The sequence below is a fragment of the Microcebus murinus genome, chromosome 16 (assembly GCF_040939455.1).
Source record: "Microcebus murinus isolate Inina chromosome 16, M.murinus_Inina_mat1.0, whole genome shotgun sequence".
Classification (NCBI taxonomy): Eukaryota; Metazoa; Chordata; class Mammalia; order Primates; family Cheirogaleidae; genus Microcebus; species Microcebus murinus.
In genome coordinates this window covers 71,111,510-71,127,231 of record NC_134119.1, presented here as the reverse complement: position 1 = coordinate 71,127,231, position 15,722 = coordinate 71,111,510, and the positions used below count along the sequence as shown (strand labels likewise).

The 15,722-nt window shown below is 43.6% G+C and overlaps 1 protein-coding gene across 1 annotated transcript in view; it reads right to left on the bottom strand.

Annotated features, from left to right (window-relative positions):
• The window catches only part of LOC105863859 (uncharacterized), a 39,191-nt gene that overhangs the window by 10,739 nt on the left and 12,730 nt on the right, over positions 1–15,722 (bottom strand). Inside the window, exons 4-7 of the mRNA XM_075993458.1 lie at positions 7,320–7,493; positions 5,978–6,031; positions 2,472–2,618; positions 1,630–1,916 (exon numbers count right to left, since the gene is read on the bottom strand). Coding sequence (XP_075849573.1) covers positions 1,630–1,916; positions 2,472–2,618; positions 5,978–6,031; positions 7,320–7,493 — 662 coding nt within the window. The remainder of the gene's footprint in view (positions 1–1,629; positions 1,917–2,471; positions 2,619–5,977; positions 6,032–7,319; positions 7,494–15,722) is intronic.

Genomic DNA, 15,722 nt, shown 5'->3' with positions numbered 1-15,722 from the left:
TGAAAAACATTTGTGAAATTGAAATTTCTAAAATCTATTAATCTGTCTATTTCCTTTCTCTGTAAAATAAAATAATAAAATCTATTAATAATGATTGCATAGTTATTTTAAAAAGTGGCAGAAATTGCTCTGGAGAAACCTATCTGTGACTTTTTTTTTTTTTTTTTTTTTTTTTGAGACAGAGTCTCGCTTTCTTGCCTAGGCTAGAGTGAGTGCCGTGGCGTCAGCCTAGCTCACAGCAACCTCAAACTCCTGGGCTGGAGTGATCCTTCTGCCTCAGCCTCCCGAGTAGCTGGGACTACAGGCATGCGCCACCATGCCCGGCTTATTTTTTATATATATATCAGTTGGCCAATTAATTTCTTTCTATTTATAGTAGAGACGGGGTCTCGCTCTTGCTCAGGCTGGTTTTGAACTCCTGACCTTGAGCAATCCGCCCGCCTCGGCCTCCCAAGAGCTAGGATTACAGGCGTGAGCCACAGCGCCCGGCCTATCTGTGACTTTTGAGAAATAAAAGATAAGATCTCATTAAAGATTGAGTGAGAGACAGTGAAGTCTGAGAAGTTAAAGACACTGAACCTGTGGTTGTGGTGTTACCTTAGACACATTCATGTTTTTATCTCCAAAATGTTATTCTTTTTTCATGCTTATAAACATTGCTTCTTAACTACTTGGAGGGATATGTCAGAATAAATTGAGCAACTTACCACAAAGGAAAAGTTAATAGGGAAGTTGTATGGTGTCATGTATTTACAGCTCTATCAAATGTTCAGTGAGCTGCTATGTTGTGGGGCGCGGTGACAACGCCATTAAAATATGGCGCTGATATCCGGTGCCTCGCCCTTGCTTCTCCCGCTGGTAAACAAGTTCTGCGCCTGTGTGTCGAATGTAACCAATGATATGAGTTTCCTGCTTTGCAGTGTATATAAGAAACTGCCCTTCCCCTTTTCTGGGTCTTCCGCAAAATGTAGCCTAAGAAATCCCCCAATAAAGCACGGTCAGAAGGACTCCTGTTGCCGCGTCTTCCTTGCTGGCGAGGCGGGCGCGACAAGTGGTGCCGAAACCCGGGAAACGAAACAACTTTAAAGCACCAGCGGAGACGACCTCATTAGGAGGTGAGTTCAGAACTGACGTGCGGGACGGTTGTTCTCTCCCTTTCCCCAAGTCACTATGGGCAACATACCGCTTCGACGCTTTGTGTGGCCTCTGAAGAATCTTTTATCTAGTAATAGGATTCACATTGAGAAACGCGATTTAAAGAATTTTTTGAAGGAAGTGGACCGGATTGCTCCTTGGTTTTTAGGCTCTGGTTCGCTGACGATAGCGTCCTGGAAAAAACTAGGGATAGACCTTAAGGGAGCATCAGATTTAAAACCCGGTGTGCTTCTGCTTCATAGGTTGATTTTAGATTGTTTGAAATGTGATCCTCTCGGTTCTCAGAGTGCCGCAGAGCAATTGGCGGAGGTTCAGTCCGAGTGTTCAGAAGGAGGATGTGGGGGAGGTGCTGCAGCGAGGAGTGATAAGGAGAAGTTGCGAAACAAGCAACAAAGGCCGGGGACTAGCTCAGGGGCATTGGCCACGCCCCTGCCCCCGGTACCACAGTTTCCAGACTTGCACTTTGAGCCTCACTCTGACAAGTCTGGGTCCTCGTCCGAGTCTTCCGACTCCGAGGGAGGAGACCCTCCGTGCCCTACTTTCGCTGACTTAAGGAGGGAGCTCCGGCGGCTCAATACACAGGAGGTGACACAGATCGCTCCTGAAACTGATCCAGGTGCAGCGGGCGGAGATACTAAGTGGCCGCCCCCGTATAGTCCAGAGACTAGACCTCTGGCGCCCCCTGGGCCGCCACGAAATCCTACATCTTTTTTGGCACCTGAAACTGCTGCTGCCATGGATGCTGCTTCAGTTTTTCCTATCTTCATAGATCAGAATAATCAAAGATTTTGGCAACCTATAAATCAAAAGCAATTAAAAGAGTTAGCAGAGGCGGTCCGTAATTGGGGCCATGGCGCTGCTTATACTCTGGCTTTAGTTGAGCGCCAGGCCAACGGCGCCTTTACGCCCGACGATTGGAATAAACTCACTCGGGCTGTTTTAACCACAGGACAGTACCTTGATTAGAAGTCTATCTATTGTGAAGGCTGTCATGGGCAGGCTAGGCAAAATGCCGCTCATGGGCAAGGAAAAGAACATTGGACTTACGATATGCTGACAGGACAGGGACAATGGGCCAACAATCAGACAGGTTACCCCGAGGAAGTATATGCACAAATTAATAGTATAGCTATCAAGGCATAAAAGAGCTTGCCCAACCGGGGTGAGGTTAGGGGAAACTTGACTAAGATTATTCAAGCCCCAGCTGAACCATTCTCTGATTTTGTGGCACGCTTGGTAGAGGCGGCAAGAAAGATCTTTGGAGACCTAGAGACAGCTATGCCTTTAGTAGAGCAGCTAGTGTATGAGCAATGTACCACCCAGTGCAAAAATGCCATTGCTCCCTGGAAATCAAAGGGCTTGGAGGCGTGGCTAAAAGCCTGCAGAGAGATCGGCGGTCCCCTGACTAATAGCGGGTTGGCGGCTGCCGTTCTGGCGGCCCAATCGCGCCAAGAGTAGAAGTGCTACAATTGTGGCAAACCGGGGCACTTAAAGCGGCAGTGCCATGCTCCGAAAAAACGGGAGGCCCCTAGGGCTCCCCAACCGCAACCGGGACTATGTACGGTTTGCGGCAAGGGCTGTCACTGGAGTTCTGAATGCCGGTCAATAAGAGATAAGCAGGGCAGACCCATTCATAAAAATGCTAAAGGTAGACCTGTACAGCAGCAAAAAAACGCCTGGCAGGGCCCACCATCCCAGGGCCCGCAAACATATGGGGTGATGATGGCTCAGGGAGGCCCTCAGGGGCCCCATGGTTCGTCCCTGCTACAAATGTCGGGGAACAACCCGTTTCTAACACCCCTGACTCCGGGGGCCCCCGAGAGCCACGGCGGGCGACACCCGGGTCAGCAGGATTGGACCTCTGTGCCACCACCCCAGTAGTTCTGACCCCTTCCTTGGGGTGCCAGCCTATCCCTTCTGATTTCAAAGGGCCATTGCCCAATAACACGGTGGGGCTGGTTCTGGGGCGGTCCTCCTCTACCCTAAAGGGACTCTTAGTCCACCCAGGGGTGATTGACTCTGACTTTCAAGGCCACATAAAGATCATGTGCTCGGCTGCGCGTGGCATCATCTCCATCACACCTGGAGATCGCATAGCCCAGTTACTTATCCTCCCTAGTTTGCATAGTCTTTTTGCCAGCAAGCAGAAAGAGCGAGGAACAAAAGGTTTCGGTTCCTCGGGTGGCCATTGTGCTTTCCTTTCGTTAGATTTGCAAGACAGACCCACCCTTCGGCTGAGGGTGCAAGATAAAGAGTTCGAGGGGCTGTTAGATACAGGGGCTGACACAAGCATCATTTCCGAGCGCTGGTGGCCTAAAGCTTGGCCTACCGTTTCCTCACCTAACACCCTGCGCGGGCTCGGTTACGCCTCGGCCCCTTTTATGAGTGCCTCCCTCCTCCCATGGAAAGATACTGAAGGACATTCTGGGGTGTTCCAACCATATGTCTTGCCCCTCCCGGTCAACCTGTGGGGGCGAGACTTGTTGCAGCAGTTAGACTTCAAGCTGACCAATGACTATTCCCCTCAAAGTCAGCAAATGATGAAAAACATGGGAGCTGTCCCTGGAAGAGGGCTTGGAAAGCAGCTGCAGGGCTCGCGTAGCCCTGTACCAGCATCGGGCAATAACTCTAGGCAAGGGCTGGGTTTTTCCTAGGGGCCACTGAGGAGCTTCTGCCCATACCCTGGAAAACAGACGAGCCGGTGTGGGTGCCTCAGTGGCCCTTGCCTAAAGAGAAGTTACATGCTGCCCGTGATTTAGTACAAGAACAGCTTACTCTTGGACATCTTGAACCCTCTCAATCTCCTTGGAATACTCCTATTTTTGTAATTAAAAAGAAGTCTGGTAAATGGAGACTGTTGCATGACCTTAAAACAATTAATGCCCAGATACAGCTTATGGGGCCTGTTCAAAGAGGATTGCCCCTTCTCTCAGCATTGCCTAAACGTTGGAGCCTTATTATTATAGACATCAAAGACTGTTTTTTCTCTATTCCTCTGCATCCGCAGGATAAAAACAGATTTGCATTCACGCTGCCCTCCACAAACCACGAGCAGCCTGATGCAAGATATCAATGGCAGGTTTTGCCTCAGGGCATGGCTAACAGTCCCACTATGTGCCAACTTTATGTGGCCTCAGCTATCCAGCCGGTTAGGCAGAAGTTTTCAAAGGTAAAGATTATTCACTACATGGATGACATTCTCTTATGTCATCGTGCTGAGGGCACGCTTCGCCAAGCTTACGCATCCCTTCAGGCTCACTTGAAAAGAAAAGGCTTGTTGATTGCCCCTGAAAAGGTGCAAGAGGGAGAGGTAGGCACGTTTCTTGGCAGTAATATTCTCCCTGACAAGATTGTGCCCCAAAGACTGTCCATCCGAAGAGATGCTTTGAAGACCTTAAACGATTTTCAGAAACTGCTAGGAAATATCAATTGGCTTCGACCTTTTTTATGTCTTACCACAGCAGAGCTGAAGCCATTATTTCAGATTCTAGAGGGAGACTCACACATCACGTCTCCTAAAACTTTGACTCCTGAGGCCCTTAAGGCTCTTCATAAGGTAGAAGAAGCAATTCAAAGGGCGCAACTAGTGCGCATTCAACACCATGATCCTTTCTCCCTCTGTGTACTCCCTTCTCCTACGCTTCCTACGGCAGTGCTTTGGCAGGATGGTCCCCTTTTATGAGTGCATCCTCAAGCCTCTCCAAGAAAAGTGATTGGCCATTATCCTACCTGTGTGGCTGAGATAGCATTAAAGGGTATTAACTTGGCTGTTTCTCATTTCGGGCGCTTTCCTGATAGCCTGATCTGTCCATATACTGCCAATCAGGTAAACACCTTATGTGCCACTCTTGATGTATGGGCCATATTAAGATGCACCTTCCCAGAGAGCATTGACAACCATTATCCCAGACATGCCTTACTGCAATTTGCAATGAAAAACGAGCTTATTTTCCCAAGAGTAACGTCACTGTTACCTTTGGTTGATGCCTTGAATGTGTATACCGATGGCTCTAAGACAGGTATTGGGAGCTATGTCATTCAGGACAAGGTGTATACAAAACAATTTGACTATTCTTCTCCTCAGCTAGTAGAGTGTGCCATAGTCGGTCTGGTTCTCAGTACTATCACTGAACCTATCAACATCATCTCAGACTCCTTTTATGTGGTCAACGCAGTTAAACAGTTAGAAAACTCCTTTCACATTCTTGCCAAAAGTGCAGTCTTTTCTGTATTTACAGAAATTAGAAATACTATTCTAAACAGGAAAAACCCATTTTCTATTCAGCACATCAGAGCCCATTCTCTGCTACCAGGACCCATGGTGGCAAAGAACAACTTGGCAGACCGCGCCACTCGGGCCCTCTGGGTAGCAGACCCGCTTGTTGCTGCTACTGAGTTTCACAAGTTGTATCACGTGCCAGCCGAAACTCTGCGCCTCAAGTTCAACATCTCTCGCGCTGAGTCTCGTGACATAGTTCTGCAGTGCGCACCTTGCGCTCCCTTTCGTTCTGTTACTCACACTGGAGTTAACCCCCGAGGGTTGCGCCCACTGCAACTTTGGCAGATGGATGTCACCCACATTCCTTCATTTAGCAAATTACAGTATGTGCACGTTTCTATTGATACCTGCTCAGGTGTCCTTCATGCCACTCCTCTGCCTGGGGAAAAGGCCAGTCAGGTAATTACCCACTGCCTAGAGGCTTGGGCAGCCTGGGGTAAACCCCAGATTGTCAAAACTGATAATGGCCCAGCCTATGCTTCCAAAGCTTTTCAACAATTTTGCACTCGCTTGGGTGTGGAGCACCGCACCGGTCTTCCCTACAACCCTCAAGCGCAAGGCATTGTGGAACGTGCCCATGGCACACTCAAAATGTATCTGCAAAAACAAAAAGGGGGAGATGCCTTACCGGCAATAGCACCAAAAGGACGCCTTTCCCTTGCTCTCTTTACTTTGAATTTTTTAAATCTAGACGCCAGAGGGCGCTCCGCCGCTGACAGGCATGTTGCACCTGGACAGCCTAAGAAGGAGCTGGTAAAGTGGAAGGATGTGTTGTCTAACCAGTGGAAAGGCCCGGATCCGGTAGTGGCCAGATCCAGGGGATCTGTTTGTGTTTTCCCACAGGACCAAGAGAACCCTGTTTGGGTACCAGCCCGGCTGACCAGACTAGTCCGCCCAGATCCCAGCGACGATGAGCCTGTTGTGGCTGAGCCTGCTGATGGGCCTAATAGTGACGGGGTCCGAGGCGGAGCCCAGGTGGGCGGTGATGGACGTCTTCCCGATGCCGATGCCGATCCGCCATGACTCCACCGTCTTTCCTCGTTTCCTCACCACCAACATCTCACTGGACCTGCCTTATGTTCCTTTCGACCCTAAACAGGCAAACTTTTCTCATAGCGCAAACATTACTGTCGCTGGGTCACTTTGTTTTACTCTGGTAACTAATGTTTCCTACCGCCCTCAGTGCCTTCGTTTGTATCGGCAGGTAGCTGTTTGGCTTGACAAACCGTCCCAGGCCATCCCTGAGGCTAACGGCACCGCTATTCATGGCGTTTGGCCAGCAAGGGTTAATGGCGGTCTGGAATTACAGCCTAAGTGGGCACCCAGATGCCATAGCCAAAGAAGTAGAGAATCCCTTGCACCTTGGACGGGGTGCCAGAGTAGATATGCATCCTGGGTTGTCGATAGTTTCTTCACCATGTCGCCCAGAATGTCTACTGTGTATAGTGCCACCGATCCTGGGGTCAATTTCACCTCACAAAGCCCTTGGCTTTGGGATCCAGCTAACCCGTTTGATTTGTAGTTATTGTGTGGAATTAACGGTAGTTGCACTGACTTGGCACCATTTTCTATGATTGCGAGAGGAAAGATAGAGACAGCAGAGTGGAGATAAAATGAGAGCTCCTACTTTGAGAATACATTAAACAAAACCAAGCCTTGGTCTAATATATCTTTTGCTCCCACCCCGGTCTGTGTTTGGCCACCTTTTATCTTTATTGTTACCAATCTGTCCACTGATGGCGACGTGTTATCCTGTTCCAATGACACTTGCTTGTATTCCCTTTGCTGGAATGCTACACAACACTCCTCTGCATTTGTGGCGCGCTTACCTCGGTTCATCCCTGTTCCAGTTGAAGCGCCCTCATCGATGACGCTGTTCAGATACCGCTGTGACTTTGGTATAACAGCGGCCATAGTGACTGCCATAGGCATCGCTGTTGCTAGCGCTACAGCCGCCACTGTTGCACTGACGTCTACAGTTCAGACTGCCCAGGCTGTGAACGACCTGTCTGTGGGAGTGGCCACCGCTTTGGCGACCCAAGTGAATGTCAACTCGCAGCTTAAAGGAGAAATTACGATCATTACTCAAAGAGTGGACTTAGTCCAAGAACAAGTGGACTCGTTATTGCAGCTTGTGCAGCTGGGATGCGAGCAGCGGTGGCCCGGTTTATGTGTTACCTCCATCCCCTATCATAATTTGTCCCGTGCAGCAAACTTGTCTCGCCAACTGTCCCATTACCTAATGTCTAATTGGTCTCATGGATTTGAGGGACTGTTACTTGAGTTACAGCAGTCCATTATTCATATTAATTCTACACGGGTTGATCTTGCTGTTGCTAAAGGTTTAACTAGCTGGATTTCACAAGCTACCAATCATCTTAAGGAATGGGCTGGTATGGGCGCCTTGGCAGGTCTCCTTGCGCTTATTGCCATATTAGGGCTCACATATATTGTCAAAATGGCGCGTCAAAATCAACGTAATCAGATTTTAATGATTCAGGCTTTTGCTGCGTTAGAGCTTGGGCAAAACCCACAGGTTTGGCTGAACATGTTGAACTAGGGCGCTGTTATCGCCCCAGCAGCCCCCCGAGTTGGCTGTAAGGTTACTCCATGACGGGAATGCATGGGGCCCCATCATTGAGCGTCGTAAATTTGAGCCATGATGGGGAAGCAACCCATGTAGCCTAAGACAGAGGCCTTACCCATTTTGTCTGCCTGGCAGTCAGCCTTTGCACGCCTCTGAGTTCTGCTCATTGCACGAGGCAAGGTGACAGCTGTTGGCTATGAGGCTCTGCAGCCTTGATCGCTCTGTCGAAAGACGGGGCTGAGCGGCTGCTCAGTGCTCATTTATTAAATAAAACAGGGGGAGCTGTGGGGCGCGGTGACAACGCCATTAAAATATGGCGCTGATATCCGGTGCCTCGCCCTTGCTTCTCCCGCTGGTAAACAAGTTCTGCGCCTGTGTGTCGAATGTAACCAATGATATGAGTTTCCTGCTTTGCAGTGTATATAAGAAACTGCCCTTCCCCTTTTCTGGGTCTTCCGCAAAATGTAGCCTAAGAAATCCCCCAATAAAGCACGGTCAGAAGGACTCCTGTTGCCGCGTCTTCCTTGCTGGCGAGGCGGGCACGACACTATGTGTATACAGGACTGTTCTATATATCTTTAGATTCTGCATTTGTCTATTTGGTGTTAATTAATCACAAGGCCAGACTAACAGCCAAATTTGTTCACTTCTCTTTCTTCCAAGTCACTTACTTGGGTGCATGAAAACTCATATAAAACCCCCCAACCACAAACCCTAACGTGTGTTTTCCTTACCTGCCCAATAGAGATATCCTCACCTTGTTACTCCCTGCCACTTTAGGTATAAAGGCACAGTCCCAGTTCCTCTTTTCTCTGCTTCCTGGTCTCTGCATGTGATAAGGTCTCTTGTGGCCTGTGTGATGTGTGGTACCCATGTCCAGGGGAACTTTGAGCAACATTAAACTTTTCTTTTAATGGCATTGACTTGTGTAGTAACTAAGTCACATTTATCAACTAAGACCTGGCACAGTTCAAGAACATATCTTGTATTTACTGATTTTTCCTGCATCCTGTATTGACTTATAAAAAGGCCTATATATCCTGTATTCAGGTTTTTGCAACACATTACAAAAATTTGATAGATCCATTTTTGCATACTGTAAATGGCAAATACATCACTTAGTAGCAACATTAGCTAAAAAAATATCCTTGCAAATAAAAATCTACACAATACTATGTGTCCCCCAAAATAAGACCTACCCATAAAATAAGACCTAGCAGGATTTCTAAGCATTTATGCAATATAAGCCCTACCCCAAAAATAAAACCTAGTGATGGGTGTGACTACGCAGTATATCTGCACAACCCATGCATTTCGTCGTGGAGTGGTAAGACAAGCAGCCCTTCTCATCTGCCCCATCATGACAGCTACTATCCCAGAGGTCACTGGAAAGGTGCGGGCAGCCCCACCAACAAGGTCGGCTCCCCCTGTCAGGTCCCGGCCATCCTGTACGTGCTGCAAGCGGAGGCTTTAAGGGGAAAATAACACATCCCCTGAGAATCACCCCTAGGGTGTCTTCTTGAGGAAAAATAAATAGAAGAGCCTGTCTTATTTTTGGGGAAACACAGAACCTATGGTGTCTTAGTCTGTTTAATGTTGCTATAAAGGATTGCCTGTGCCTGGGTAATTTATAAAGAAAATGGTTCATTTGGCTCATGATTCCGATGGTTGGAATGTTCAAGATTGGGCATCGTCTGGTGAGGGCCTCAGCTGCGTAATTCTGTAAGGGCACTAACAAGGGCCCCATGATTGTAGTACTGGACATTCCCCTTGCCCTGAGGAGTGGAGTGTGGCTCAGCAGTGTCCTGGTTGGGCCCTGCTGCACTACTTCCCTTGATCTTTCCTTTGTTTCACAGGGAGTTGCCCTGAGGGTCTGCTATCCTGCGGGGTTACTCTTGGTATACAATCCGGAATTCTCTCACTTTGGCATTTCCCTACAGGAGTTGAAAGCTTAGGTCCACATAAAACCGGCACATAGTTGTTTATAGCAGCTTTATTTTATTTGTTCCACATTTTTGCCAAAATGTGGAACTACCAAAATGTCCTTCAGCAGGTGAATTCATAACAAACTGTGGTGCATCCATACAATGGAATATTGCTCAGAGATGAAAAGACATGTGGTGTCAAGTCATGAAAAGACATGGAGAAACCTTAAATGCATATTACTGAGTGAAAGAAGGTGATCTGAAAAAGCTACATATCATATGAATCAGATTTTATGACACACAGGAAAAGGCAAATGATGGAGACAGTAAAACACCAGATGATACCAGGTATTCATGAAAAGAGGTGAAATAATGAACAGGTGGATAATTGGAAAATTTAAAAGCAGTGAAACTCATCTATATTATACAATAAAGATGAAAACATGTAACGTACATATTTTGAAACTCACACACTGGGATGGTGCCATACACCTGAAATCCCAATGACTCAGAAGGCTGAGGCAGGAGAATCACTTGAGCCCAGGAGTTTGAGGCTGCAATGAGCTATGGCTGGGCCACTGCACTCCAGCCTGGGTGACAGAGTGAGAACTCATGTCAAAAAGAAAAAAAATGGGGGTGGCCAAAAAATTGGGGGTAGTTGATGCCAGTAATCCTAACACGTTGGGAAGCTGAGGCGAGAGGATCACTTGAGGCCACCAGCTCAAGACCAGCCAGAGCAAGAGCAAGACCCCATCTGCACACACACAAACACACACACACACACACACACACAAACTAGCTGGCCATCGTGGTGTATGCCTGTAGTCCCAGTTACTTGGGAAGCTGAGGGAGGAGGATTGCTTAAGCCCAGGAATCTGAGGTTGCAAAGAGCTATGATGATGCTAAAGCACTCTAAACCTGGGCAGCAGAGTGAGATCTTGTCTCCTCCACCAAAAAAATATGGAAGGTACAACACAGAATGTGACCCCTAATGTAATCTGTTGACTTGAATAATAATGTATAGGCATTTGTTTATCAATTACTATGAATGTACTTATTAGCACTAATACAAGTTGCTAATAATAAGACAAATTGTGGGTCAAGATAGTAATGAAGAAGAAGAATACAAGAATACTGTATTTTCCACTGAATTTCTCTGTAAACCAACTAGTGCTCCAAAAAAGATCAATGAAAACATGTAATCATTCACCAGATCTATAGCATTGCCATTCCATTCCTAGGTTTTTGCCCAGATCACTATCTAACATGTTAGCTATAGGCCATGTTTGGAAAATACATTTTCTCAGGTGGTTCACCTTTTACTATCCACTTTCCAAAATTACTGTGGGGATCTCAATTCAGTTAGCAGCTATGAAGTGACACCAAGATGGGGAACAGCATGAGGGCATTCCTGTTCTCATATCTCTGCAATTCTCCCATTTATCAACCACTGTTGTAATGTGTTTGATGTGTGTGTGTGTGTATGTTGTATTGTGTATTTGCTTGAGTTCCAGTAAGAGGAGCCCTGTTCTTTCAAATGTACCCTAATCATATTGCATTATACACTTCACACCTACATGCACATATTCCTGGGTACTTCTTTCTTCAAGTGCTGATAACTACTAACCTGTGGAACTTTAGTGTGGAAGTTCACTCCTCCATTTCTCCACTCATGGATGTCCTGGATCATCTCACTACCTGCTGCCACGACATTGTGCCTCCATCTCCCACTTCCTTGGATAGTATTGTGAGCAAACTCTGCCCTATGAGAAATTTTATACCTGCTTGAGAAATTTGACAGAAGCAAAATTGTTGCATCACAGGATATCCCAGGAAAGCAATTGCTAAAGTCCCTGTCCAGATTGTTCTTCATGCTCCTGTGAGGTACATATGCACAATTGCTGCTACATCGCCCCATCCCTGCTTACCAAAGCTTAGTAGTTTGTGAAATTTTAAGGAACATGCATTTAGATTTAATTTGCACTTAATGATACCAAGGGTTTAAGCACTGACTCATGTGCTTAGTAGCCAACTGATTTTTTTGTTTGTTTCTTCAATTTGTAAATATAGTCTATATTTTATGTTCTCAATATTGTAAAATTGAAATACATAAACTTCTTCAATAAAATCTTGACAAATAGAAAAAGAAACATCATGACCAACTGTTTTTTTCAAATTATGTTTATTATCTACTCCTATTTTAGTTCATTTGTAGAGACTTTGACTTTTTATTGAGAAATAAAAATCTAAAATTTGAATGCCTAAACCTGTTTAAAACTGGGCAGATTTACATATATTTAATGCTTTTTCTCAATCCCTCAACTCTCTAAATTTTGACTTTCATAAGTTTTAGGAAAGTCAGTCTTAAATTTGCATGCAATTGTAGTAATCATCTTTTTATCTAATATTTTGTGCCTTGGGGATTAAAAACTTACTTACCTAAGAGTGAAATCTGGAACTGGTTCCTAGCTTTCACTCCAAACCTGTTACCTTTCTAATCCTGTTCCATACAACTTTGGTGACCTTTCTAAACTTCAATTCTCTCAAACAAACCAGGTGGCTTACTGATTATAAGAAATTAGGCTTGTAAACCACTCCCCCAACACATGCACATCACATGATAAGTCCTCAATAAAACTCAACTTCTCTATCTTCTTTAAGTATCGTATAATCTTCACATTTGAGTTTTTCTTTCTCTTTTCATTCTCTTTCCTCTTCTCCAAATCTTCCTTTTTAAAAATTCTCCCATTATTTTCTCTGTAGAAAATTAAAAAAAACAAAAACAAGATCCCATTCCCTGTGGAAAATTAAACATTTGAAATACCCAAGGATAAAACAAAAAACACTATGCAAGGTGAAGTGAGAGAACTTAAAATATTATTAAATACATATAAGAAGACCAGAACTGATAACTACACATATTTCTTATTGAAAGACTGAATATTCTAAAGATGGAAAAATTTCAAAATAATACATAAATTCAATGCAATCTCAATAAAAATTTTCACATGGGATTTATAGTACTTGAAAAGCTAATTTTAGAGTATGTCTGGAAAAAAATGCAGAAGAACAAGCAAAAAGAAATTATGGAGGACCTTAATTTTCATTTATCACAATATACTAAACTTTAAAAATTAAATATTTTGCATTGATTTAGAATGAAAACATAGCAAATGGAACCAAATGAAGAAAACATTACTTTCACATGCTAAAAATTACAAAAATAGCTCTTAGTTTAGTTCCTATTTTTTATATTTAATCAGTCCATATCAAACTATCATTTTAACTGCTATTATGTACAAGTTCACTTCTTTTTCTCTCCATCCACTGAGCCATTATCATATAAGACAGTAATTAGTTAATTCAACAAAAATTTATTGTGGACCTATACTGAGTTACACAGTACTGTTATTTGTGTAAGATGAACATTGCAACCTAACATCATCAACACTTCCCTTTATGGTGTTTAAATTCCTACAAGAATATATAAAATAAAGGAGGTAAAAATAATATTATATTATATGCTGAACTAAAAAATAAACAAAGCAGAAAATAAGATAAGGAAAGGTAATCCACTTAAGTCATGCATCCAGTGCCAATAGAAAGCATAATTCTAAGCAGGACACTTGGGTAAAGGCACTAAGAAGGTAGGAAGCAAAGCCAAGTATATATTTGGAATAAACATTCCAGAAGGTGGGAACAAGGACACAACCCAAACATAGGAATCAGTTTGGAATATTTCAAAAACAACAATGAGGCTAGTGAGGCTGGAGCTGAAGGTCAGGGAAGGAACTGCCGTGAGGACTGAGGTCATGAGGGAAATCAAAAGGGCAGACCACAAAGAGCCATGAGAAACTGAGAACTCCTTTACCACAGTTGTCACACACTTCTCCTTACACATAGAGCCCTCTTCTAGTCCACTGTTGACTGGACTGATCTTGTTCACGACCACCTTGCAGTAACTACAGCTTTCTAGAATTTCCTCACATTAGGTGTTGTAAGTTATTATTTCTTGAACTTCTTTTTCAAAATTGTCTTATCTCTCATGGAAATTTTGCTTTTCTATTAATTTTCAAATGCATTTAAGAGAGTCCTCAAAGTGCTGGCTAGAATATTGAAAGTTGATTTGAATTAGATAAAATATGAGAGAATTGACTCAAATTTCAATCTTATGCTACTATTCAAGTATCTATCATTATATTTACTCTGTTCTGTGTCATATTTTAAAATGTTTCCATGCATATATTAATTTCCAGAGATATTATTCTTACAGATTTTTCCAGTAATGAATTTTACCTACTGTAACTGATATTTTAATCATAGTTATTCTGAAATGATGAATTGATCGTCTTCCATCTCATCAAACATTTAAAGATAAGAGGGTGTCCTGGCTCCAGGAAGTTGGGGTTCTCATCAACAGTATTAGAGTACCTTAAGCCCATTCTTGCCAGTTTTAACCCAACTCAAGGAACACAAACTAAGGCCTGGCATCAATCCCATCCTTACCCCAGTGGATCATCTCAAAGTACCTCAAAGAAAGCAACACCTTTAGCTATCTGAAAAACACAATCATTATAAGGTTGCACTATATAAATAACCTGAAAAATATTTTGTGTAAGAGATTAAAGTAGATATAAAATATGTATGTACATTTTATTCACAAACAGAAGAAACAATAAATCATATAAATAAGAATTTAAAACTTGAACAAAATGCAAAAATAAGGTAAAGAACATAATAGATGGGATGCATAGCAAAATGAATCCAACTAACTATGGACTGAAAAGCTGGAAGGTTAGATGCAGGAGCAGAGAAGGCTATAACAAAAGCTAAAGAAAGAAAATATTTTGAAAAAAGATAGGGATCATGAACATAAAATTTACAAGTTGGAAGAAAATTAAAGAGGAATGCATTTTTTATTTATTTATTTTTTAACAGAAGGCAAACACATGTAAGGAATGCATTTTTTAAAAACCCACAACTAGGCACACATTAAAATAAAATACAGTTAGAAAACACAAAAAGAAACTGACAACTTGAAAAATACAAAAAAATATCATTTAGGGCTGGGCTCAGTGGCTCACACCTATAATCCTAGCACACTGGGAGGCCAAGGCAGGAAGAACACTTGAATTCAGGAGTTCGAGACCAGCCTGAGAAAGAGCAAGACCCCATCTCTACAAAAAATAGAAAAATTAGCTGGGTAGTGGCGTGCACCTCTAGTCCCAGCTACTCTGGAGACTGAGGCAGGAGGATCACTTGAGCCCAGGAATTTAAGGTTGCAGAGAGCTATAATGATGCCACTGCACTCTACCTGGGGTGAGAGTGAAAAAAGAATCACTTAGGAAGATGGGAGTACATTCAACTTCTGATCAAATATAGTAGATGCAAGTCTAGGGAGAAAATACCTTTAATAAAAAAGAAATAAGCTTTAAATCCAGATGTTTTTCTAGCAATACGTTATTTAAATAAGGTTAATATTCATAGTCAAAAGTGCCCTAATTGAAGACATTATGCCAAGTGAAACAAGCCAGTCAAAAAAGGACAATTATTGTATGATTCCCTTTACATAGGGTTCCCTGAGTAGTCAAATTCTTTTTTTTTTTTTAATTTTTATTTTTTTATTTTGGCAAGTCAAATTCTTAATTGCTGGGAACTGACAGTGGGGGGATTAGTGTTTATGCATACAGAGTTTCACTTGAGGAAGATGAAAAAGTTCTGGACATGTATGGTGGTGAGGGTTGCACAAAAATGTGAATGTATATAATGCAATAGA